Source organism: Anser brachyrhynchus (genome assembly GCF_964034855.1).
Source record: "Anser brachyrhynchus genome assembly, chromosome: 1".
NCBI classification, from domain to species: domain Eukaryota; kingdom Metazoa; phylum Chordata; class Aves; order Anseriformes; family Anatidae; genus Anser; species Anser brachyrhynchus.
In genome coordinates, this window is record NC_137694.1 from 96769404 (window position 1) to 96795792 (window position 26389).

General features: G+C 44.9%; 2 protein-coding genes across 4 annotated transcripts; both read right to left on the reverse strand.

Annotated features, from left to right (window-relative positions):
* Positions 1-26: 26 nt before the first annotated feature.
* CCDC181 (coiled-coil domain containing 181) lies at positions 27-10827 on the reverse strand. 3 transcript variants are annotated; one of them, XM_080566188.1, is made up of 6 exons: positions 10259-10827; positions 6008-6168; positions 4488-5462; positions 2321-2467; positions 1524-1678; positions 27-945 (listed from the first exon to the last, which is right to left on the reverse strand). In XM_080566188.1, the coding sequence occupies exons 2-6, from the start codon at positions 6143-6145 to the stop codon at positions 783-785; spliced, it is 1578 nt and encodes a 525-aa protein (XP_080422314.1). In that variant the 5' UTR covers positions 6146-6168; positions 10259-10827; the 3' UTR covers positions 27-782. The 3 variants fall into 3 exon arrangements, with proteins under 3 accessions (XP_080422314.1, XP_080422315.1, XP_080422316.1); XM_080566189.1 differs by lacking the exon at positions 10259-10827 and adding an exon at positions 8003-8145; XM_080566190.1 differs by lacking the exon at positions 10259-10827 and adding an exon at positions 7108-7961.
* Positions 10828-11451: 624 nt separating this feature from the next.
* SLC19A2 (solute carrier family 19 member 2) lies at positions 11452-23501 on the reverse strand. The gene is made up of 6 exons (XM_080566226.1): positions 23091-23501; positions 22405-23010; positions 18906-19128; positions 15140-15332; positions 14132-14273; positions 11452-13917 (listed from the first exon to the last, which is right to left on the reverse strand). The coding sequence occupies exons 1-6, from the start codon at positions 23367-23369 to the stop codon at positions 13792-13794; spliced, it is 1569 nt and encodes a 522-aa protein (XP_080422352.1). The 5' UTR covers positions 23370-23501; the 3' UTR covers positions 11452-13791.
* Between the last annotated feature and the right edge of the window lie 2888 nt (positions 23502-26389).

Here is a 26389-nt window from a genome sequence, read left to right on the forward strand (position 1 = left end):
CTGCATCTTTGACCCTGCATTCCTTTGATTTCATCAGTCACCTCAGCATATTCTCTTGTATCAAGAGTACACAGCACCAAGGTGACACAGTTTATTTCAATACGTTTAGCAAACATGGAAATGGACACAAGGAATCCAGCTTCCTTGATATTAGTAAAGATCATAATACACATTATCTTTAATTTCATGGAGTATAAAACTACTGAATATAAATGCGTCAGCCTGGCTCAAAGAAGTAAGTTTCTGAAAAAATGATGCAAGTTCACATACGTGTTAACCTTCAGTCACCACCTCCTCTGAAATGAAAGTGTCCTCTGGTCTAGCCAGGACAGCTGGTCCACAAACCAGTAGAAAGCAGTAACTCAAAGATTTAAGAAATAGCATTTTCCAACAACACAACAAGTTGTACAGGCATCATCACAAGCAGCAAACAGCAATATTAATCCAGCAAAAATTCACCATTTTACATAATAGCCTGCATCCGGGAATTCATGGTGGAGTTCAGTAATAAAGTGCCTTTTAAAGGGGAGTATGTATTTGCCACCCTTGCAAACAGATCTCACTCTCATTTAGATTTGGTCAAACCAAGAAGATCCCTGAGTTGTACATAAAAGCAGGCTTTTCAACAAAATTCATTACAAATAAATAGCAAAACCATTGTCAATGAAGGGAATTGTTAAACTCGCTTGAAAGCTTTAAAAACACCACAAAGTCAGTAGCTGTAAAGAGCCATAAAAATTAAGAGGGTTGCCCCCAAGAACTCTGTAGTTACCTCTAAATTTTCAACTGTAATGGTCTCTGAAGCGAAAGGATTTAGGCTCTGAACTAATGCAGTGGATGTTCTGCATCTGTTTCGCTCTTCGGGCTTCTAATCTAAGCTGCCTCGCTCGCTCTTTAGCAGCCAGTTCTTCTGCTCGTTTTTCTTCTCTCTTTCTTTTTAGCCATCTGTGGAGAGAGAAACAGGACTGACAGGTAACAACTGAAATTTTTATTTCATCCATTCAAAGGAGGCTGGACCCCATGTAACTAGAGTCACCTGGTGCTGCAGGATAAAGTTGTTAGGGCCAAGTAAAAGCCCATCATTCCCAAACATGAGAGGTACTACACTTTTCTATCCCAGCACTCCTGGTTCTGCATCCACATTCCCTACCCCGTTTTGTTGAACTAAGTCAACTTGCAGACTCAAGAAAAAAAAAATCTCTTTACCAGATAAACTTTCTGCCCGTTTAATAGACTAAATTGGCATAAGACTGCTTTAAAATAGGCAAAAAGGGCTAGGGGAGAAGGATCTCTCTTTTTCAGCAGAAGCAATCCACTAGTTCAGCTCAGGCTCTGACAAATAATTTCACAACAATGAACAAACAACATCAAAGAACTGATGTGTTTTTCCTACAGTATAAACTAATGAGGGTATATTCGCTCAAAAAAAGACTTCAGCATTAAAGATGTACTACAAAATGACAGTCTAAGTTGATACACTACAAAAATTTCAAAATGGATTCCCTAGAAATGTTTCTACTCACTCTTTGAAAGCTCTGTTGCATTCCTCTGTTCTTGGGAAAAAGGCAATTCCCTCTGCCTGCCGTCTCAAAATTTCTATCTGTTTTTCTTTCATGTGTTCTTGGTGCTTTTTTTTAAGCCATAACTTGAAGGCTTCTTCTGGATTCCTACTCCTGTCCTATTTAAATAAAAGACACATATACATGAGATTTATCATTAAATGACCTTTATATTAATCATTTTATTATAATTTTTCAACTCCACTCGCATTTCCCATCCACATTAGGGAAATTATTTTATAAGCAAACAACCATATGCTAATCTGTCACGGAATACACAGATGAGCAAGCATTCAAAGCGGTATGTTTTTAAAAAAATACTAAATTTAGTTTTTCAAGCCTGTTGCTGAAAGACAGAGGAACTTCAGAGTATCTGAATCATCACTGTTGGTCATGCCACATGCATTAACTGCTTGCTAGCAAGTTCTGATGGTAAGGAATATACTTCAAAGGGTTTTCTGGCTTGTTCACTGCTGGGCTCAGTAAAGTCATTCACCTGCTAAAAAAGGGCATCACTGTACCTCCTGTAATTTTATAGCTATTAAGGTCACACATGGAGCTTGTACAGCATAAGCCAGCCTGCCAGGCAGAACCATCCTGAACATGCAAGTCAGTCTAGCTCTTCACTGAAACAATATGACAAAAACATTTCCTATCACTGTGAATTTTCATATGCTTGGCTAAGAACAGGGGCTTCGAATTCGGTTTTCCTATTTAACCAGAGCAGTATGACTCCCAGTCTCACATTAGGGTGATCTTACTTTGCTGTTCAAGTTTTCCAGCTCCTTTGCACGACGAATTCGTTTTTCTTCTTGCACTTGTTCTTTCTTCTTCTGTAACCAGGCTCGAAATACCATCTCATTCTCTCTTCTCTTCTGTTCTTCTTGTTCTTTTTTCCTTTCTTCTTCCTTGTATGAGATTGAGTGAATAAAAATCTTGCTCATTAAGATAATTGTCTTAATCTGCAAAAGCTTCATTGTCAAAATGGATAATAAATGAGCCATTTGAATTATATCTGACGCAAAAATACTGATGGAACAGGAATATTCAGACTACAGCAAGCTGGTACTGTTTTTAGGAAGAAATTAGTCTGAGCACTTCTCCTGTGCATATTAAATCTACCTGTTTTTTGTGATTACCTCCATTTCCATGATACATCCCAACTCATGGACATTTCAGTAGCAACAGGTCATCTGCCTGTAGCAAAATGACATTGCCCAATTAAACTGATTTGAAGCCAATCAGAGCTAATCGATGCATTTTAAATATTAAAGAAACCCTCAGGCTTGATAGACCATTAAACCCTAAAGGATATTTAACTTCTCATGGACTGCTGGCAATACCTTATTAATGAAGTTTTTTTTTTTTTTTCTGGACATGAAGTTGAAATGCATTTATTGATGGAATTATTAATAGCTTAACACTTTTCTCAAATTTAAAAAATTGATTTTTACAAAATTGAAAACACTTCTTGTAATTATTAATCACATTTTAGCTAACAAGTATCTATAAATAGCAGAAATGGTTTCAAACAATGCTTCAGAACAGGACAGTTTATCAGGTTTTAATTCTCTGACACAAAAGCTATAATCCCCATTCATTTCAAAAATCTACTCTTCCTGCGAATAGATGATATTCCTCCCACTTACACACAACTTGCAGACAGCATCCTACAAGCTTACGATTTCTACTTTACTGAAATGAAAAAAAAAAAAGCACCAAAATGAGGCAGCTGGATTCAAATAACGTCAAGAAATGTTTTGTGCCTGTGAAATCCACAGTGTGAGTTCACCTTCACGGATGAAGAAATACAGTACTACGTTCTTACCTTCTTCATGAATTAGCCAATAAAGTAGTGCAGACTACGTTAGCCTAGTAACAGAAGGTTGCCTCCACCACACTAATTGTTTTAAATGTGTGAAGTATGCTGTCAAGAGATCTAGACTTGTGTGTACAAATAAAGCACATCAGTAATGCTCCACACTTCATGCCCCTCATCTCTGACATCAGCAAACTTTTCATACAAAGCAGGCCAGAACTATTTCCAGCTTACTTAGAACATCATGGCACAGAAAAATGATAGGTGCTTCCACGTTCTTTTTATTCAGACCGTGACCTTACATTTAAAGCGCCTGACTAGAACCCTAGAGAAGTATGAATAGTTTGGTTAGAATCCAAACCGCCTATCCTGTCCTGAATGAATATTTATAAATAGTTTCCTGATGCGATCATTATTATCACAGGATGGTTTGGTTTGGAAAGGACCTTAAAGATCATCTTTGTGGCCCTCCTCTGGACTCGTTCTTAACCTGTAACCAACAAGGCATGCCCATTCTGAAGTCTTCCTTCCATTTCAAACACACGTACCCCTTTGTTCATAGATCTCACAGCCACTCTCCTGTTTAAAATCTTATTTTATGACTAAACACTCTCCCATCTGATAATTGCCTATTACATGCTTCATCAGCACCCAAACGTGCACCTGCATTATTGTGGTTAATGCTAGTTTTCTCCACAGACCACACTGCAATGTAGATGTGATACTGTGTACAATGTTCCAGCAAAGAGTGGGCCGGTAATGGAATTTACAGGGAGTCAATAAGCAAAAGATGTAAATAGAATAAACCAAAAAAAAAAAAAAAAAGGCTTATTTATGAAAAACGTATTAAATACTTAATTTCTGCTGTGAACAAGGGATGATCCTATACCACTCCATGTTTTTGGTGGGTTTTGGTGTGTTTTTTTTTTTTTTTTTTTTTTAAATGAAAGGAGTTTTGAGAGATTTCGTACAAACTCCAGAGAATTACTGTTACTATTACTGCCTCTTTTATCATGGAAGAGCAGAGTAAATGCCCTGAACACGTGGCCTTTGTGAAACAGAGGAATGTGATGGTCACTTTGACCTGCTCATTGCCTCTGTATCTTTACCTCTTTCCTCATTTTTTCCTTCCTTTGTTCTAGCTGCTTCCGCAGTTCTTTTTGTCTGGGAGAAAGACAGTAAGTGGAACTTCTCACTGGCACATTTGCAGACTGTGCTCTCGGCGGAGTCTTCCGTTTTCCCAGACCTCTTGCAGCATTGATAGCAGAGTTTGGACGATACTTAGGGTTAGATGGGGGCTTAGGGAAATACACACACTCTTCTCCAGCAGGAGACAAAGAATGTACACCTGGTCTTACAGGAGGTACTTCCTTCATTCGAGAGACAGCGCCAGAAGAACTGGGGTGTGATTTTGGAGACGTACGTTGAGTTTCAATATCAGTGAAAGAAACACTTATTGGGGGCAAAAAGCCCTGGCTTTCAATATCACGTAAACTTAGAAGTTCAAACTTCCCATCTTTTTCCACTAGGATTTTACCATCCTTCTGTTCCTCATTCTTGCCAGCATGTGGTGAAAATGATGGGCTTTCCTGTCCCATGTCATTAGAAATATGCAACCGAGACAGCCTATTTGAGACATCATCTTCTCTCACAAGGTCTGTTTTACAAACTTCAGCATCTTCTGGAGGAGGAACTTCAAGATCCACCAACATATCCTTAAATTTTAACTTCCGTTCTCTATTCTCATTCACAGGAGCCTGATTCTCCAGCAGTTTGTTGGCTTCTTCAATCTTTTCCAAGATGTAACGCTTTATTTCTTCATCCTCTTCCTCATCCAGTTGCTGCTGGTTTTCTAGCTTGGATTCCTGGATAGAGCATTCACTATCCGTATCAGATAGATGATCCCCCTGTTTCATGTCAGACCCTGATACCAAACTTTCTTCATTGTGGGGTTTCACTTTCACATCTGTGCCTGCTTCTGAAAGCTGATCTGGATTTTCTTCCATTTCTTCACTGTCTTCCTCAAAGGTCTCCACAACTTGAACAATTTTTCCTTCAACATGCCCTTCATTTCTTTCAGGATTCTGAAAAAATAAAAATATTTATCTCAAACTGTTCTCCCAACCAAGAACAGTATCAGAGAAACAGAAAAGGAACAGCAAGACAGAAAAGCAGTACTAACTACACTATTTTTAAAAACAGGCTGTCAAACAGAGAATGTCTTAACAAATAGCTTTTTTGGCACTAACATCTCTGCTACGGTTTCTCCATGTTACATCTATACAAAGTTTAACCAACCATGGCTGGAGCAGTAAAGCAATCAGTGACAATATGAAAACAGAACAATGTGTTGCACAAATACTTAAAGGAGCCTGCACTGAAAGCAGAAGTACTTTGTACTGAATATATTATTTTCAATGAACTCTGTATTTTCTGTTTTAAGACAACTATAAGCAAACTAATCAGTTCATTGATTTTTTTTTCACTGTAGTTCCAAGTAACATTAATTCTCAAAATTCAGCAAATGTACCTACACATCTCAAGCTGCACTGAATTTTGTGCTTAGGATTCCAAATATTACTTTTTCACCCTTCTAAATAAGAAAATTATCAATTAATTTAACAAATACCTCTATTTCACCAAGGTTTTCTTTTTCCTCTTCATTAATTAGCCATTCAAGGTCTTTTTCAAAGTCATCCTCATATTCTCCACTTTCTGTTATATCACCCATATTTGCTGGATCACCTTGGTCTTCATTTTCACTCATTTTGGTGATGCCTTAGAGTAATACTACAAAAAAGAAGGAAAACTCGTTTTAAAGCTCCAGTGACAAACAAGCACAGAATGTTGAAATCTCCCATGGCATCCACATCAAACTTGCAAGCAGAATCAACACAACCACGTTAGATAGTGCCACAGCACCTCAGAACTAAGGAGCATTAATGGTTTTACACATTAATGGTTTTGGCCTTTCCAGCTCTGGCTAGCAGGGCAAGATCTGAGTCAAAACAAAACAAAATATACTCAATAACCAGTCGGTCAGGTTGGCTATAGTCAAATTCATGACAAAACTGAGGGTAAGCCACTGTAAGGATGGGATCTGTCAAATGATCTTTTCTCTTTGTACCTGCTGCTGTCTGCTGGAAGTTGCTGCTTCTGTCTCTATCTCACAGGATAAGCCTGCATCATTTACAATACACCACTACACGAACATAGCATAGCGTATGGCAACACAACATGGGATGTAGGAATCAGCTCTGACCCCAGACGGCCCTGGAACTGCAAAACAGTTCTTGCTGTTTGATCCTTCCTGCCTTTCCAGACAATAAGGGTTGCACCTGAACTTCCCAATCTGTAAGCATTTCGTAATGAGTTTTGTAAAAACTCCTCCATCCAGAAGTTGCTACTTAAATTCCTTCAAGGTTTTGAATTCTGGTGAGCATCTTTGAGTTCTCAGTTATTTACTCACACAAACACCAGCTCTGCCTCTTAAAACCCTATGTATCACAACTGACAAGCATTGCTCTTTTAGACCTCAAAATTTAGTCAAGATTTAGCTACAAGAAAAGAATAATAATAAAGCTGGATACTTTTATTGCAAACTTGTTTGTATGCAAACTTTACAAAAGCTCCTCTTTTTGCTTGAACCACATTTTGGTCAATAGAATATGACAACTTTTTGCTCCTCTCACTTCTTTCTAGCCACCACTTGCCAGGAGAATTACTTACTCACACTAGGTTTCTCCAAGTTTAAGTTTTCGAGGCTCGTTCAGACTGCTGACTTGGCTTTCTACACATCTATTTCCATCATGTCTTACCTGCACCTCTTCCCATAAGACAGACAAACCTTTTTGCTTGGAAATGCCCCTTCCTTCACAAACGTCATTGCTTTGGGTGGCAACACGTAACTGGGTTATTAATGGAGGTTACCTTACTCTAGTGCATATTCAGCACAAAAGAACTATCCCTCCTTAACTTCTTTGTAATTACAGTTGTACAGTTATAAAAGCCACAAAGGTGAATTGTGCCTTTAGCAAAACGCATTCATGTCCGTCTCTGCCACTTGACACAAATACTGAAGACATTTCAATTTATGTACGATGTGTATAGTAAAGGGGAGAAGCATGAAATGAGTCTCTGCTATAGCATAAAGTAGTTGTGGCTGAGAAGACATTTTCAGTTTCCTCCAGATGATCCCAAATCAGCTGCTGTTCTATTCTTAATTATGAAGTAAAAACTAAAGTGCTTCAGCTTCATTAGGGACCAAAAGTATTTAGAAAATATAAAGTTGTCACAGAATCACAGACTGGTTTGGGTTGGAAGGGACATTAAAGATCATCGAGATCCAACCCCCTGCCACGGGCAGGGACACCTCCCACCAGCCCAGGCTGCCCAAAGCCCCATCCAGCCTGGCCTTGAGCACCTCCAGGGATGGGGCACCCACAGCTTCTCTGGGCAGCCTGTGCCAGTGCCTCACCACCCTCTGAGTGAAGGATTTCTTCCTCATGTCTAATCGAAACCTCCCCTCTTTCAGTTTAATGCCTTCACCCCTTGTGCTATCAAGGAGCACCTGACACCTATTTCCCTTTTTTCAGGGAGGAAGGGAGCAGAAGGGGCAATGTACCCTGTGCCTGACTCCCGCAGAGCCTCGCAGCCCCTCTACACCGCGGCCCCGTGACACCAAGATGCCGCCCGCCGCGGCCGCCATGAGCTGCCCCCCCCCCCCCCGCAGCTCCGCCGAGCCCGGCGCCGTTGCCATGGCAGCAGCACGGTGCCCGCTCCCCGCCGACGGCGGCCCCCGAGGCCCAAAGTCCGCGGCGGACGCGCGCCCGCGCCGTGTGGCACCGCCCCGTCGCCATGGCGTTATTTATTTTTGGTCATGGCCCCGCTGCTAGCCAGCGGCGTGGTCAGAGGGGGAGCTGCCGGTGTCAAACATCGGAGCTTTTGTTAGTAAAAATAGCGCTACAGCTGCAGGGAGGTGACCTGCTGCATCGCATCACTCTCACAGAACTTCGAAATGCAGTGGGAAAGAAATAATAAAAAATACATTAAAAAAAAAAAAGCCAACCCCAAATAAATGACCTTCTGGGCTGGAGAAGCCAGCAGAGGGACCAGACACAGCAGCCGAGCTGCATGTTGGGGGTGCAGGCACTGAAACGAGCTCCGTGCTGGCTTAATTTACCATGGCACCTGCCTTCGTGGCTTGTGCAGCATGGCGCTGTACCTCCCAGCACCGCATTCAGGGGTATGGCCCCCCACAGGCCTCCTGCCACCACAGGGCTGCAGGAGCACGATGGCTGTGGGCAGAGGGGAGGGAGGTGTCTTGGCTGGCAGCACCAACATGGTGCCCATCACCTCATCCCCAACATGCAGGTGGGCCCCTGTTTTGAAAACAAACAGAAAAAACCCACATCGTTATCTGAGCTGAAAATGACAATCTACAAGTACACCAGAAGGCCAAACACCTCAGGGACAACATGTTCTGTGTCCCAAGGGCTTATGTAAATAAAATAAAACCCAGGCAGAAAACAGCCAGGAGTAAATTTAGCCTGGGCATCGATAGCTCTAAGGGACATGAGGACAGCTACCCTTGCACTCATAGCAGGGGACTAAACCGTGTGAAGGTGGGTCTCAGGAGGTTTCTGAAGGCTTCTGGTGCAGGGGTTTCCTCTAGTCCTATGACATACAGCAAGAAGAGAAATGGGTTTTGACATTGTTTTCAGCAAGTAGGAAAGGCTCCCTGGTATTTACCTCAGATATACATGGCTCCTGCTGTACCTGGAAAAACATCAACCACTGACCCTCACCCAGGGTCACATAGGTATCTCGTACATGAAGATGACACTCTGGAGTTTCAATTTTCCACACTTCACAGACAGGTGGCTTAGACAAGTTCACAGCAGACTAAAATAAAGCTTTGATATTCCTCCCAGTTCTCTTTGTGCTCTGCTTTTATCGTAAGACCATCTTTCATCTTACAAGCCAGTGCTACCACTTTCATTCACAAGAGATGCTTTATTCCACTAATTACGCATCGGTGTGATTGTAAGACAAGAATTAGACCCAGTTGCTGGAATATCAAGCTATAATGCTTAATAATGATATTTAAAGAACTTAAGATATTTTAAAATGATATTTTTGGTTCAATCTAAATGCATGATTGTGTTTATGAACCCATATGTCCTTAAGTTTAGGTTTTCAGGTGTTCCTTTCTGTGGGGGAGCTACACAACATGGTTGTGAAGAAATGCAATGAAAACAATAGCCAAGCAATGCAGTGCTTCAGGGACAGGCCCCAACACGTTGGTTGCTTTTTTCCATGTCACTAATACATCAGATGCCACCTTTAGGGAACAGAGAAAGGCTGCATAACACCTTCAGAGAGCTGTTAAACAAGCATCGTAACACCTTTTATATAGTTTGTAGGAAACAGCTGACACTGTCAAGAGTCACTAGGAATAAGGTCCAGAGCTGCTAGTCCCCTGTCCCTTTCCATAAGGAAAGTCCCTCTTTCCTTCCCAAGTGCTTGGCTACGGTGACACTGATAGAGCAGAAAATGTAATCACATCTGTGCAGAGCCCTCCCCTTCCCCTGAAAGCTCTGCCAGAAGAGCTGGCTGTTTGACACACACAGAGACACAGCACAGCAGAGTAAAACCCTGCAATGCCTGGGCAGGCTCTCAGGGTCAGTGCTAGCCCAGGGTCACCGCAGTGGGGGCTGCCCACTAAACAGCACCCTCCAGCAGGTCTCACCCTGCCTTACGTTTTGGACACAGCAAGCCTCTCTCCCTGACAAGGATCCCGAAGTCCAGAAGCCATGCCACGGACCACCAGCATCACAGCAAGCCCGGCACAGGATGCACAGACTGAGCTGACACTTACCTCCAGCAGCACCTGGCACGAGCTGGAACAGGGAAACAGCCACCGTGTCCCAGGGAGGCACCCCAGCCACGCGTGGTATTTATCTCGTCTCTGTCAAACCGCAGCGTGCACTGTACCACCAAGGCAGGGATTCAGCTCCGTGGCAGCAGCTAGGCGTCTCTTCTCAGCTCTCACTGTATGCAATGGGAGGAGCAAGGGGGATTGCCACGGTTCACGTGGACCTGCTTTGCTCACAGGCAAGAGCAGCTTCAGGATTCTTGTCACAGCACCTTTCAGCAGCACCAGAGACATGCAATGCTTGAATCCACCTTGAAATGTAACACTATACTATCTGAGCTACTAATTACCCTCCTGCTGTATGCAAGCATAGATTTTAATCCCTTGCACAGTCAAGAAGCTCAGGCTGGCATCCCTTTACAGCTAACTCTTGTATTTACCCAGAGGAAGCTGATGAATGAAACTCAGAAGCCTAACATGTTGACAATCCTATCCATCCTGCCTCAGCGATAAGGCTCTCAAAGAAACACTTGCAAGGACTGCATTTTTTCCTAGCACACACCCATTCTCTCCAACCACCCATTTTCTGTTTTTCAACAAGCTCTGCAGAAGGCTTGCTGGCTACAAACTGGCAGCGGATATTCAGAGAGCAGTTTCCCTTCAGCCCAGCCTGTGCTAGCAGGTACAAGCCATCTCTTCCAGAATCACAAGACAGGAAGGGACAGCTTTCTAAACCAGTCAAGTGTGATATGTCAGGATAGGTAATGTATAGGTTTCTTCCTTAGGGCCTCAATTTCATAATTAGGTAGATGTGAATAGAAAGGTCCTCCTGTACAGTAAACCTGCACCTGATTTCCCTTACAGTCACCCTCAGTGATGCTGATGCTTCCTGACCAGGGTTATCCTGCACCAGTGAGTAAGCTTCTCCCCCACTGCACCAGTCTGCACTGGAACTACAGAGTGGAATTTCTGAACTGATTGACAATTAAGGAACCTCAGGGTAAGACACTTGCACAGAGCTCCACAAAACTACACAAAACACTCAACCACTATCTTTAAGACTTAGTTCTCTTTGCCTGGTTTGTCTCAATTTTTCCCTTTGTAACACAGATGCTCAGAACAACCTGCATTAGTCTACTGCAGCAGCAATGTTGTGGATTAGCAAGTTAACAAAAGACAAAAACACTGGCCACACGTATCTTGAAATATTTTTATTTAACAAAAATAGCTATTCAATTGAAACAAGCTGAAGGGGTCCCACCAACAACATCAATATGCTTACAGAATTTCATAGGCATCAATAATTCCACGTACAGTCAGGCTCTACTGACACCTCATCACCACAGCAACAGCATAACATAAGAACAACATCTAGGTGTAGTTTCCATACATTAATAGGCCTGAAAATGTACACAGTGTAGCACGTCACTATTAGAGCTGTCACAATTTCATGACTTTGGTAGAAAAATTGTTATTGCTGTAATTCATTAGTTATTTAAATAGAAGTTGAGAATTAACTGGGTTGTTCCCCTTCAAATATTTATTCTCTGTATGAAAAGTGCAATTAAAATTGAGTTGCTTCTTTCTGTCACTTGATACAAGTGCCATGCATCCATGCCTCATCTCACATCACAGCTGCCATCAAGCCAAGGAACCCAAAGGACAAGGTATGCCCTTACTACAGGACAGCTCGTCAGCTAGCATTTCACAGCTTCAGATTATTTTTTATACAGTAAAGAACAGAATAGAATATATATGTGGTTGGCTTCAAGTTTCCATTTCAGGATAAGGCAGTTAAGTTTACACATGTAAGTATAAATAAAGCCGAGCCCCTAAGACACTTCAGAAGGCAGCCTGCTGACACGGTGAAGCTTTGGGGAGCACACTTCCCTGAGCAGCCAGCCTTAAAGAGCTCCACAGACCCCAGAGAGCACATCCCAAACACGTTAGTCATTCACCTTGTGTCATAAAGGCTGAGGCGCTCAGAATTTATGAGGAAGATCGTATCTGTCCCAGCCAGGAGAGAAAAGCTGTGACGTCTCCATGGCATTAAACAAACCAAGTAATGAAATGAAGCTGCTTCTTCAGGCTGACTGGAATAAGCTCCAACCACCACAGAAAGAGAAGGCATGGAAAGGAAGCACACTGCACAGCACGTTCTCCCTTCCAGTTCTCCCATACTCTTAAAACTACAACCTGCACAGCAACTGGGACAGCTTATAGGCCATGACCACAGTGCACTACAGATATCTGTTGCTGTGCTGGTTTTGATGCCTGAGTACCCAGGTGCCCAAGCCTAGGACAGCTCTGTGCAACTCCTTCCCAGTGCTGATGTAATTTGGAAAAAAAAAATCATTTTAAAAAACAGATATGAGGCAAGTCCCAAACTGCTCAGACTGGACAAAAGAAAATAAAAAAAAACTCTTCTCTCCGTAAACACTTTTTTTTTTTTTTTTCAGTGGAAAGAAGAGGTAGAACTAGTGGATAGAGACCAACCAGAAATAAAGGCATTTTAAAAAGGGAAGAAGCAACAGATCAGCAGTCAGCATTTTTCAAGGCCTCAGGTGTTCATTTTGGTAAATACAGTAACTGAAGATGTCTAGTCACTGCAGTTATGATTCTGAGGTTACAAAGAATAGCTTAAAATCCTGCAAGTCACCTTCCTTCTTGGTGCTACACTCAAATCCACCATCCCACTGAGATAGCCCAGGCTCCTGGGATACGAGTCAGTGACTCTTACAACTGCAGGAATCTGCAGACCTAGAGGACAAAGGCAAAGATGCCCAACGGTTCTGCAGATCAATATCCTGCCTACTTGAACTCCCTCTAGGCTTTCCCTAGAGCTTTACAGTCCCTTGGGTGCAGACCTTCACAGCACAAGTAGCACCGCTGGCAGCGAAGTCAGCGCTGTCACAAGTTGCCCCAGGACAGTTAGATTTTTGTGGAGGTAGCATGATCAGCTATGGTGAAACTCTGACAGCAGGGATAGCAGATAAACTGCAGAAATAATACTAAACTAAAAGAAGCATGTGTATATGCAGAAACATAAGCGTATGAGTCCTCAGAACACAGTATCCAGCAAGAGCCATGCTGCAGAGCACTGGCCTAAGGCCACCTCCTCTCCCAGGCCCAGGTCTCTCCACAGAGAGGTCTGTGAGAATGCCCTCACTACAGCAGCATTTTAATGACAAAGAGAGTAGCTGTTTACCATGCAATCAAAGCTGCCTTTTCAAGGACAGTCTCCAGATGCACGGCTTCAGACTAAAGCCTCTCAAGGCTTTCATTTTTTGAGAAAACTTACTGTTCTTCGCTGCACATCCCATATATGCAACAGAAGAACAAAAGGCATTTTAGAAAGAAGATATTTGTTCTTACTTACGTAAGACTTAATACATTTACTTTCTAAAATGTGCTACTAATATAGTATAAATATGGATCAAGTGCCATTAAGGTGACTGCCTTGGGAAGAAAAGGCAGAGATTAAAAACCAGACCTCTATCTTCATATGTAGCCACTGAAGGTCTTCACTTGGTGCACTAATGGCTTTCAGGAGATCTGCTTTGCATCTGCTCTTGTCTTCTGTAAGCTCTAATAATACTGTATATGCCGCTGCCCAAGAACACCAGGGAGATAGCCGCAAAATAAGATGCGTAAATCATGAACTGCAGAGAAGGTGAGAAAGAAGAAGTGGTTAAACAAAACAGTTATCAAATACATAAGAAAGTTAATTCATGAGCTTCCTTCCTCTTCTAATGTGTCAGGAATTAGTGAACATTAGTTGGCAATGCCTTAACCCAGAAACTGGTGGCTGAGAGGCTTTACAGCCTGTTTCACCTTCCTCTCTCCCATCTGTAAAGCTAAAGGGGGCTATCATACCTGGGTGAAGATGTCCAGCCCAAGCCCACTGGCATCCACAACAATCAATGTGAGTAGAGTCTGAAGTGCTAAGGCAATGAAAGTATTGACCCCAAACACCAGGGCGTACCGTTCCACACTGAGATTTGTAGCGATCTGGAACCTGGAAAGAAATGGATGACCAAAAATGTAAGGATGGGGAAGAAGAAGGGAACAAGAATATGAGGAACATCTCTGTAAAAGACAAATATGCAACCTAAGGAGTTACATAGGTTGGTCCAGTATTTTCCACAACTAAGTTAGCTTGCACTGACAGTGTGTTTTGAGAAATAAGCTCATGACAGACTAGCAGAAGATCTGCAGAGACATCTGAAAGGCTGCAAAAACTTGGGAAGGTCTGTGGGTTTCAGTAAGACTGAAACATCCCTGCCTGACGCAGCTACAAATGGCCTTGCCACCCAGAGAAGGCACAACACCCTACAGTCTCAGAAAGCTGTTGGCAGTCCCTAAGCATCAGCCTACGGCAGTGTGGTCCATAACCTCCTGCATCCTTCTGATCACAACTCCCTTTGCAGTTACCAGCTTCAACATCTCCCCTCAGACTGTGCCTGGGCTGTCATGTAGCACTGAGTATGTGTGGTTGAAAAACAGCTGTGTTTTCCTTCTCAAAGACAGGAGTTACATTGACATTTTCCTCCATGCAAGTTAGCAAAAATTGACCCCACAATGTAGATAAAGCATTGTCCTCTCCTTATCTGCTAACACTTCAATCCAGCCACGTTTACAAAAAAAAGCAGCGCTATCTAATATTTAGAAATAGTCACATTAGTGTCATACGACTTCTGAGCCTGGGTGGGCTGCCAGCCAAATACACATCTCCGTGCCTCTGTTTCCAACCTGAGTCAGAACACAAACCCTTGTAAACAGACTTCCAGACTCCTGGCGGGTGAGACCCTGCTTACGTGGACAACAGGCCAGCTTTCCAAACAGCTGTAATCTCAAGAGCAATTTACAGTAAAAAATACTCACGTTGCTATTGTGATTAGCAGCATGTAGATAATTCTGAAGACAACATACGATGCATAGCACACCCAGATGTTGTGAACAGTGTCCATGATGTATACAGCAGCAGCAATAAGAAAGGAGAAGAGGGCAAGTGCCACTTCACCCCACATTGCCCAGGATGTTTTTATATGGCCCACAACAAACACTGCAACAGCTCCTGTGAGGGGGAAAACAAGCATAACTGTCAGTTATTGCAATTCAAGTAATTTGGACACTACAGATTAGGAGCTGTATGGCCTCTGTTAGAGAATCATTAACGACGTGAATGCTATTAATGTGCACACCTTAGGAGCTCTCCTTCCTAACCTCCCCCTTACCTGGAACTGTGCTGTAAGTTCCCATTCATATTTCTGGGAACAACAGCAACAAAAACAGGTCAGTGGCGACCCCTCCTGAAATCTTCTCCCCAGCTTCGTAAGTACAATAGCCCCATGACTCATACCACTGCTGCTGACTATAGAGGTGTTGTCAGCTGGGCAGAGAAATGCAAACCCTGCTTCACAAAAGCACCCAGTTAATGATTTCGTGGTGCCTTAGGGTCTACATTCACTGCAGGTGGGGACACAAAGACACTATCCACTTTAATACACAGCTGTTACAGCTCTCACTCAGGAAGCAGGAAAACCTGTGTTTACTGTCATCTTCACACTGGGCTGTAACAGTAAGAGCATGAGTTCAAAACCCCATCTACCAGAATGAAGCTTCATTGAAAGCTACTGGGGCTGTAAATAAAAAAAAAAAAAAAGTCTTTCACCACTAACTGCATGAACAACCCTTTACAATCAGAACAGGTTGGTAGCTCCTGCTGGATTTTAGAAAGGTGGGGTTGGGAGGAGAAGACAGATCACACGGTGAGTGGCATGAATTGTGATGCACGTTTCAAGCAGAAGACAAGGTCCATTTCATGCACTATTGCAGCTCTAACTTCTGAGAAACCAAAATACATATTACAAGTAAATTCCTGTGCAAAGTAGGCTTTGTTTTGCAATCAAGCCACAGAGCAACCGATAGCATAAGGATGCTGCCACATACAGCAAACAGCATGCTGACAAAGGGAGGTTCACTGGAGATCTCTGAAAAACAGGATTGTATTCAGCATTTGACCACTGTACAGAAGTGCCACCCGGCAGCATTTATGCTTTGTAGCCCTTGGCTGGCCTGCTTTCTTAGAAACCCTTCAAGCACACGAAGGTTTTTTGTGTACCATCAGTGTACCAGCCTGCAATCCTGTCAGATCTCACAACAACCTTGCAGACTAGTGCAGGTAGCTCTGACAAGGACAAAAAAAATTTATTCCCTCCCCCTCAACTCCTCTTCCCAGTGCCTGCCATGACATTACCAGACTGACATTTTGTGGTCTTTGGAAGCCTGGATCCCCTAGCAGCAAAACCCTGAGATGCAAAAAGAAGGTAGGTCCTAGAGCCTTCTTTCTACTGTCTCAGACATTCTGAAACCTGGGGAGAGAGATTCTACATCTCACTCTGGGGATTTAGTGGCAACTCCAAGTCATACTCCCCATATGGCTCAACGTTACACCAGCCCGACACCTAATTATGAAAACATATAATCCGTGTGCTGCAGTTAGATACCTACAGCTGATTCAGTGGTTCCCATCCCAGTCTGATGAAGGAATGCCACAGTCCCAAGAAGCTGCAGGGATACAGCTACACAGTCAGTTGACCTCACTACGGAGCATAATATTTCTCTTGCCCAGGACAGGAAGCTGACAGCCACGTGAGTCACCATGCTCTACTCAAACCCTTCTAGCAGACACCACGGCTACAGGCAGGGATGGCAACAGCATCTTTTATGAAGGTTACCAGACATTGCTCATAACAGATCACAGAATGACCAAGAGCAAGGACAATGGCAGATGGGATCTGGGATACACCAGGAAAGGGACTTCCAAAACAGTAAGAAAAGTAACGAGCATTCATGTTCTTCTACAGATCTGAGGACTACAGCTGCACTCAGATTTATTCAAGGAGTCATCCATCTTCAAAAAGAATGCAACTCAAACCAGATTTGGTGCAAAGAGGGGCCTGTAAGATGACAGTAAATGAAGAACGTAAATTTACTTAAGAATGAGTAGAGAAGGTTGGTTTCACTGGGTGCTCTTTCTCTACAGATCACTTCTAGTCCTGTTATATTTTTAAGGCTTTTTGTTGAGATTACTTCACTAAACTTCATTTGTTCCAAGTAATGAATCTGTCAAGCAGAAGGATTTTTCTGTTTTCTTTTGAGCAGTTCAGGGACAGAAGCTAATTCACTTTCAGAAGACTTCACCCAATATAATTCAACCATTTACAGAAAAGACAATAGAGGAAAAATCAAAGTTTGTTTTGTGGGAAAACAAAAGTTTCAGTTTTGCTGGAGTTAAGTGCCAACAACCTTTCCTTCCAATAGGACCACTGTTCACAGGATTTGAAAAGGACCTTGATATCACAGATGCTCATAACAAGCTTTGAAGAATATTTCCTCACTTTTTTTCCCCAATCTGTCCACATCTGGCCATGCTATGATCCCTTAACATAATAAATTCACATGCTTGGTAAAGACTTCTCAGAACCTAACAGCTGCCCTCTGAAGAGTCCCTGCTTTACAGAGCATGCTCCAGTTGAAGTAAGAGCATCTTCTGTGTAGCGGTGACCTGTGATTTCTGCACCCACAAACTGACTGGTGTCTTCTTTTGCTTGATACAAATTCTTCTGCTTCCTGGGGCCAAGGCAGGATGGTAGAGGAAGCTGAATCAAACAAGAATTAAAAGAGCCACAACATCATGCTGTGATAGCATATGACCACATGCTATTTAAGTGCACTCCAAAGATGACGATTCTTAAGGATCTGACCATTAAATAAAGGTGGTGACAGGTTCAAACCCAGTTAACAATGGGTGCTAGTCCAGCTACTAGAGCTATAAATGAGTCTCAACTTCCCGCTGAACTCCAAGAGGGGTCTGAGCATGCCAAAGACGAGCTCCAGGCCTTGCTTGTTTGGATACCTTGGTTTCTTCTGCCCCACGAAGGTGAAGTTCACAGCACATGGAGGAACAATGACTCCATCAAAGAAAAGGAACATAGTAGAGCAACACCTAGAGAGCCTCTGCAAGGATACGTTAGCGATATTAAAAGAAGTATTGTCCTAGTTCTGGTAATGAAACAGCATTAATAACTTGTTAAACAATTTCTTTTTGTTGACAGACCCACCTGGCCCTTTCAAGTCAAGTGACTTCTTTCATCTTAATAGCCTTTCTGCTTAACGCTGCTGAAATGACTACACAGTGGCTCACACATGCTCGCGCGTGTACAGGAAACTTTCATGTGCTCCCTATGCTGCCAGAGAAAAAGCAATGAATGCACAGGACCCTTAGCTGGGCTTTGAGTGGTTAAAACAAGCAAAACCCCAACTGTTTCAGGGCTGCAGCTACAGTGACAGCCAGGAAGAGTCAATCACACACCTGGAGCCTTTTTGACAAATCATTCAGGACAACTGACTTGGGAGGTTCCTTTAAACACCTACGCACTGGATTACAAGAACCAGGGCTGCATGCAACAGCAAACTCTACACTGAGTGTGACACCACGCGTGTCATGGAAGACTCATCCCAAGTGCAGAGATTCCCTTGCCTGCATGTGTGGGGAAACCTAAGACACTTCCAAATCACGCTCTGGTGACCCTGAGGGACACAGGGCATTTCTCCCAGCAGAGCAGGAGCTACATCAGCAGCTTACCTAGCAGCGTTGAGGCCGCCTCCACGCCACCATTGTAGATTTCTGTGCTGTGAGAAGGCAGCACCATCTCCCACAGGCCCTGAACGTAGTTGATGACCTGGAAGTAGCCACAAGTGGACAGTGCCCACCACACTGACCAGCACAGCATGGTCCAAGAGGAATAGCACTGCAGGAGGTCCCGCCAGAGATCCTTGAGCACCTTCACGATGTCTACTTTCTGCTCCTGCATAAAGGGGAGGGAGGGGGAGAGAAATGTTAGTCTCCGTTTACGAATACTGCACACCATTCTACAATACGGAAAGGAAGGGGTCGGTCTCAAGCATCCTCTCCACCTCCAGCTCTCTCACACAGAGCAGTAGCTGCTGGTTGTTAGAAGGGCCATGAGAGGTACCAGAGAGAAGAGGCATAGGCCCATATTTATTTTGGACAAACGGGTTTGGAAGCCAGTTACTCGAATCACAGGAAGAAGCATCACTGACATTTGTTAAGCCCTGATCCAAATTCAGTCAAACCAGTTAGCATGGAGAGCATGCAAGTGACCAGATGAGGGTACTTCTCCCTCATAATAAGTCAATTTTCCCTAGCACTAGCATTCAGGAATGAATTATTCAAAGGAGCAATATCATTCCACTACTCTACCCCTGTTAATGTTCACCAAGGCTCTTAGAGAGGTATTGCCTGGGGATCTGCAGAGAAATGAAAGCTCCTTCCATCAGACCCTGTCACAAACGGCAGCTCTCATTTATACAAGTGCTTTGACGATTCAGTGAGACAGAAATGAACCTCTCTTCCAGATCTTTCTAGAAAGAGCACAAAAAAGGGGGGCATACCCACAAAATGGTTTGAAAAATTTTGAAAGTAGGTCAGTCTTAGCAAGAAGGGATGGTGACAAATGAAAATTGCCTTTTACATACAGGCTATTAGACTGATGTTCCTAACCACTTTACACCAGATCAGCAGAGGAAACGAAGAGGTCTTCACTTTGTAGACAGAGCTGCTAATTATGTTTGTTGTGTGCACACGCTCTTTGTAGACAAGCAAGACCCTTCTCACATGAGCCCAAACAGCAGTTACTTCATGTGGGTCTTGACAGAGCTCCTGAGCCCATCCAGCTTCTATAGCTTAAAATCCCTGCGGGATAACATAGAGCTGTCACAGGACTGAGCTACTGCACACTGAGCCACTACACAGCCAGTTTTGGAGCAGCTTCCCCATCAGCAGCAGCTTCGTGCTCTTGGCAGCATGACCTTGACCCAGGGGAATCACTCACCCTGTGCCCTGGAAAGAATATTCTCCTCAAGCAATAAAACTTGTTTTAAGGCATTGCTGCTCAAACTCCTAACAAAGACCGCAGCCTCACTCCATCCTTAACTCCCTTTCTCCACCCCTCAAAGTGTCACCGGTTTCTGAGGATCTTTATTAAATACCACACGGCCCCTTTGGTGCTTTGCCAGAGGCAAAATGCTTGCTCTGCGTGCAGATACTACTTCTGCAAAGCCCAACAGAATGACTTGGAAGGAGGTCAGCTCACAGCAAGCCAGCGTTAGCCAGACATCTCCCACGCAGAAGGCTTCGCATGAAGCACGAGTTCAGGTGCAGAAAAACAGGGAAGGTAACTGCCACACATGCTGCAAGCACTGATTCAGCAAGCTCGGTGCAAGCAGGTGCCTGGTAAGCCAGAAGGGCCCATCAGCCCTCCTATCGCTTGGCAATGGTTCAGTTCAATTATTTGTACAGCCTCTAATGCACGTTCATGAAACGCAGTTGCCATTACCTTCGTTAAGGCTACAGACACCAGTGCTTCTCAGCTTTCAGCACCTGGTGTGACCACCACCAGGTAGTTACACTAAAGCACACGTACCTCCCTCCCCCTGCATCCCCCCCTTTCAGCATTAATTTTGAAGCAGCTTTGCCCCTTGCTCTGGGAGAAAGATAAACAGAAGGGGAAGATAAGCAATATGCATCCCTTCACCGTTACTGGCACGGTGGTGGGGGGTTGGAACTAGAGGATCTTTAAGGTCCCTCCCAATCTGAGCCACTCTGCGATTAACAAATACCGTTCAGCATACAAGTTTGCACGGTTAAAGACTTTTTTTTTTTTTTTTGCTTTTAATCACCTCAGCAAAGCCACTCCTGCCCTAAAACCAGAAAATCTGCAGAAGCACATACACGCTAGCTCTCAGGTGGCCACACTGCTCCCTCCCTGGTGCCAGCACCAGGAGGACAAGGCAGGAAAGCACCCTTCAGGTGCTGGTACCTGGGGACAGCATGGAGCAAGAGACCAGAGCGAAAGGCCCTCAGGACCAGCCTCGTGTGTTCAGGCAGCCCCCCGCTGCTGTGCCACTTTGTCCTGGCACATTCTCCTTGCTTCCCACCGGATGACAAAGCAAAATAAAGACCGGCCCCCTTTAAAAATATATATTCTTTTTTTTTTTTAAAACACCTTGCCATCTCAGCAATTGGGTCTCGGCAGACTGTGCTGGATGGGGCAGGATCAGGTCCCTGGAATGTTAATGCCTTTAATTCCCAGTGGCAGCTGAAGGAAGCTGAAAGCAGCCTGGGACACTGCCCCCTCGACCCAGCCAAAGCACAGAGCCCTCCTCTGCTCCCCCCGTGTCAGTGAGCAAATCCCGGCTCTGACACACGCAGCAGCAGCACAGATGCTCTCTTCACCCACCTTAAGAAAAAAATTACCCCAGCTCCTCATTCCTCTCAATCCAGGGACAGTGCACCTGGCCCCACACAAAGTGCCGGCACCTGCAGTAGGCTGCTCTCTGTGCAATTGGTCGTCTGTAATGAACGGCCCCAGGACAGCTAGCAGCCCTCTGGGGACTTTTGCTAGAGGTTACATAGCCCAGAGTGCTTGGCATAACCTGTGGTGTGCTCATGGGATACTCTGAAGTTTTACCAAAAGTATCTCCTGCAATTTACCCGTACCCTGTGCCCCTGTAGGTAACCAACGCCAGTTGTTAGCGCTCTCCAGAACTGCTGCTGTTTCCTCCCCAGACTACTGTCCTTCCAGCACTGTAAGTAAAAATCCAATTGCTACACATCTTCTTACTACACAGCTTACACAACAACTGAAGGAACGAATGTTTTCAAGATGTGGATATTGGAAGAATGGCTTTTTTCCCTGCAAGTCACAGACACACCCAGAATTTGGACAAGCACAGAATTTTTAGTGCCCTGAGATTCTTCTGGCATTGTACAGTTGAGCAGCAATTTGATACCCAGAGAGTTTTAACCAAAGCCTTGTGAGGCACGCAGAACGACTTCAGCAAAACCAAGGAGCAGCCTACCATGCTCTATCAAAGAAAGGAAATCACAAGGAGATTTTCCTGTATAATAAATAAGGAAGTTGGATAAGTAAAGGGATGCTTTTTGCTATTGGATATTGCATCTCTACTGCTGTGTGCACGCACGTACACATACACCTATGCATGCATGACAACCACAAGTGTTGCATCCTCTTCTGAAGTACACCCAGGGCACAACTCACCTGTTTCTCTGCTGCACTCCCCTCCACGTTTAAGGGAATTTTAGTCTCATCCTCCCAGCCAGGCGTCCTCTGCACGCTGGGCTGATCTTGGACAGCTGATCCGTTTTTACAGTCCATGACCTTCATCTCCAAGCTGAATGGTTGACTGGAGACATGGTGAAAAAAAAGGCTTTTCTGTGGCATCGGCAGGAACCAGGCTGTGCCGAAGGCAATGGATATGGAGGTTAAGGAGATGACGTTCAGGCTGAAGAGGGACCACCCCGCCACAGACACGAGGACCTGCCCGGACACCGAGCCTACCGTGTAGCCCACCAGGGTGGCGCTGCGGCAGTAGCTGGTGACCTTCTGGTACAGGTCAACGTCGACAATGCTGTAGATATAGGAGTAGTAGGCAACATCGGTGGCGGTCCCCATCCCGTAGAAGAACTCGAGGAACTGGATGGCCCGCAGCCCCTGGGCGTAGAGCAGCATGAACCAGGTGATGATGAGGCTCAGGCCCTGCAGCAGCACCACGGGCTTGTAGCGGAGGTAGTCGGTGGCCAGGAACACGGGGAAGAGCAGCGCCAGGTAGGAGTACGTCCACACCGGGTAGACCTCGTTGAACACCTGCCGGGGGAAAGAAGAGGCGGCGGTAAGACGCATCGCCACCGCGCCGCGAGGAAACCCGAGCCGCGGCCACGCAGTACCTGGGTCTTGGAGAGGTTTTTGTGCTGCCCCAGCAGGTACCGGGTGAGGAAGGGCTCGGAGGGCCGCACGCTGCAGAAGAAGCCGTAGGCGCACAGCAGCGCCGTGGGCAGCGCCCAGCAGCAGCCGGGGCCGCCAGGCCGGGCTCCCCGCGGCCCCGCCATGCCGGGCAGGGAGCGCCGTGCGGCCGCCCGCTGTCCCCGCCGCCCCCGTCCGCGGTCACCTCCCGCCGCCGCCACCCCCTCAGGGCGCGCCTCCGCGCCGCCGCTCTTCAAGCCCATTCGCCGCCGGGAGGGGGGCGTGCCCGCGCGCCGGCTTCTGATTGGGCGCGGCCGCCTCCCCCCAGGAAAGCCGGCCAATGGGGAGAGGAGAGCGGGGCGGAGCCGTGGCGGGAGAAAAGCACGTGTGCGCCGGGCGGGGGCGGGGCTGCTCCGCTGGAGGGGGCGAGCGGGCGGGGGGAGCGCCCTGGGAAAGGGGCCGGGGGGGGGGGGGGGTTCCTCTGGCCTCTAAAGTTCCCCGTCTCGCCCTTCCGCCGAGGGTAGGCACGAGATTTTCCTAGAAAACATCTCTGCGAAGAGCCTTTACCTGCTGTGCCGGTCCTTCCTTGCCTGGCCCAGGCTCCTTCAATTGCTGTGAGAGAGGGAGTTAAGGGAATCGTAGTAGACAGGGTGCTGACTAATGAATACCTAGATTATTGTATTAAAAATAGATGTTGCTTAATGTCTTTGCTTGCTACTGTGCAAATTAACCGAAACAAGAAGTCTCGGGGCCCCTCACAAAGGATGGTTCCTGACAAAAACGGGGAACCTGTCTCAAGAACCGTCTGAGACCGACCCTGTGGTTTGGACAAGAGCCATGGAGCAGCTGAGTCTGCACAAAGACAAGAGGTCAGCTAGCAGTGATGAAGAAGAGCTATCAGCCTTCATTCCCACAACCCCCGGTGACCACCACCAGGAGACACTGCGCAAGCGCAGACGGGAGGAGTTTATGGAAATGACTCCTTGGAACTAATTTTAACATGAAGCAGGGATACGTCATGCATATGTGTAGGCACATGGGGAAACTTCATGCGCATGTAACTACTGCATATAACCAAGGCAAGCTGCCACGTTGGGGTGCGCACAACTTTGGTGGGACTACCCCCAGTACTGCCCAGCGCTGAATAAACATACCTTCTTTACAATCTTACTGATTGTGGAGTCCGTTTTCCGCATGTCACTAAAGCTTCATTCACCCAGGACTACAGTCCTCCTCCAATCTATTGGCTGTACTGCTATTCACTCTACCCCATGTTACCCCTTACTACCCCCTACTAGCCAACTCCTTCACCTCTGTTCTGCCTCCCTTTGATCTCCACTATGATGCTACCACTGCTATGGCTTCCTACTCTGTACCGACAGTTTGTTCTCCAAACTGGTTGATGCTTTAGAAAGTTCATGTAAGGGGTCAGGCCTCCTACTTCTGCAATTGCATATCCAGCCTCCTAGCTGGGGACAGCGCGTGAGGATGCAAGATGAAAGCCCTTAGAAGGCATCTGACTATGCACAGGTGGGCAAGCAAGAACGGGTTCTTCTCAAACCCAGAGCAGATTCCTTTAATTGCAGGATTTTATTCCTATCTCCATCATTATAGCTGAACACATGTAGCTACAAAAGGTTCTAGGTTAATGAGATTACTCAGCCGTGTAAAACTCAGCTAACCATTTTAAACATTTTGGTCCTGTATCATCTGGCATCAGTGGCTTGTCTGGGTCCTGCAAAATTTCCTTTCATTTGCCCTCAGGCCATTTCCTCTCAGTAGTTTCATGCCTTCTTTTGTTTGCAGATTTGTTAGAAAGAAAAGGAAGAAAGAAAAGATGACAATTGCCACTTCACTGTACTTTAGCTTGAAGCAGAACTCTAAACAGAACAAATCAGGTCTTGCTAATACTGGTCTCCACCCCAGCCATTTGCAAGGAACTGCTGATCTCATAAAATAGCATGGTTAGGGTGAAATGAGACAAAATAATGACTGATAAACAAGTTGTTGTGGGAAAGAGAACAGAAATGTATGGTTCCCTCTCACTTATCTCCTAGCATCCCCTCTGTACTGCTGGCATGTGGCTGAGCAGCAGGTAAGTAAAGCCTGTAGCCTGCTAGAATGAGGTGCTGGGCATCCGCTTACTGACCTGGGTCATCGCTTGGTGCCAAGCAGGGGCAGGGGAAGGAGTGAAACCTCGGAGTTCCCATGGCACGTCCTGCCTAGGGGCAGCAGCTTCCAGGCTGCTCAGAGGATCTGATGGGTGGCCTCTGTCCTTTCCAAAATAGCAATCCCTAGAGTAGTTCCACTGCAGCTCGACATGTTTACTCGAAGCGATACAGACCGTAGTCAGGGAACCTAGATTTGTCCTCCAAAAGCTGCACAAGAAAAAAAACAGCAAAGTTCTGACTGAAGTACACTGGGTTTTCCCAGGGTTTCTTTTGTTCTCTGAAGCACACGCCTTATTTTGTTTTCACAGAACACTTTCATCCTTTGGAAACAAGCCAAAATTATATTCCCGGGATTTTTACTTTCTTCCTTCCCCAATCTTCCTCCCTATTTTCTCTTGCCATCCCCCCACTCTACTAGGAAAAGTAAAGTCAAAGGCATTTGGCTAGTAGACAAAAAAATTCAAAACCTTTTTTTTTTTTCCCAAGATGGAAAGCATTAGCTATGAAAAGTAGGATTTCTCACACTTTCTCCCCTTAATCTTGCCTGCTCCCCACCTCTCTCAACAAGCATACACCTTTTTCAGTAGAAAAAAGGAGTAATAGAAAGTTTAAAAATAAAGAAAAAAAGAATAGAGGGGAAACTCCTACCTTTTAACTTTTTTTTTTTTTAATTCCAAACCCAAAATAACCTTATGTTAGTACTAGAAAATAATTTGGTTTGTTCCAAAGCTATGTGTTTTTTCATCTCTAGCTTCCTAATCAGATAATATGAAGAATGTTTTGAAAATGACTACCTTCCACAGAGGATGAAACCATTTTCCAGAGAAAAGCACCCTCTTATTGGAAAAATGTGACCGGTTTGAGCAATCACTCAAAATTTTAATAGAAAGCAAAGCCATAAGGTATCCATTTAAAACTTGTGTCTAATCTTGGATACATTAATGCAATTTGCATTAAAATGAATGCCAGTTGGGTAGCAGTAAGCAGGCCCTTATCTTCAGCTGGCCTACAAAGAAGCCCAAGCAAGTGTAATGGAGGAAATGTGAACTTCTGAGAATCCCACCGCAACCTGGTGGCTGCAGGCTTCAGGTCAGTGCCCACTGCCTCAGAGG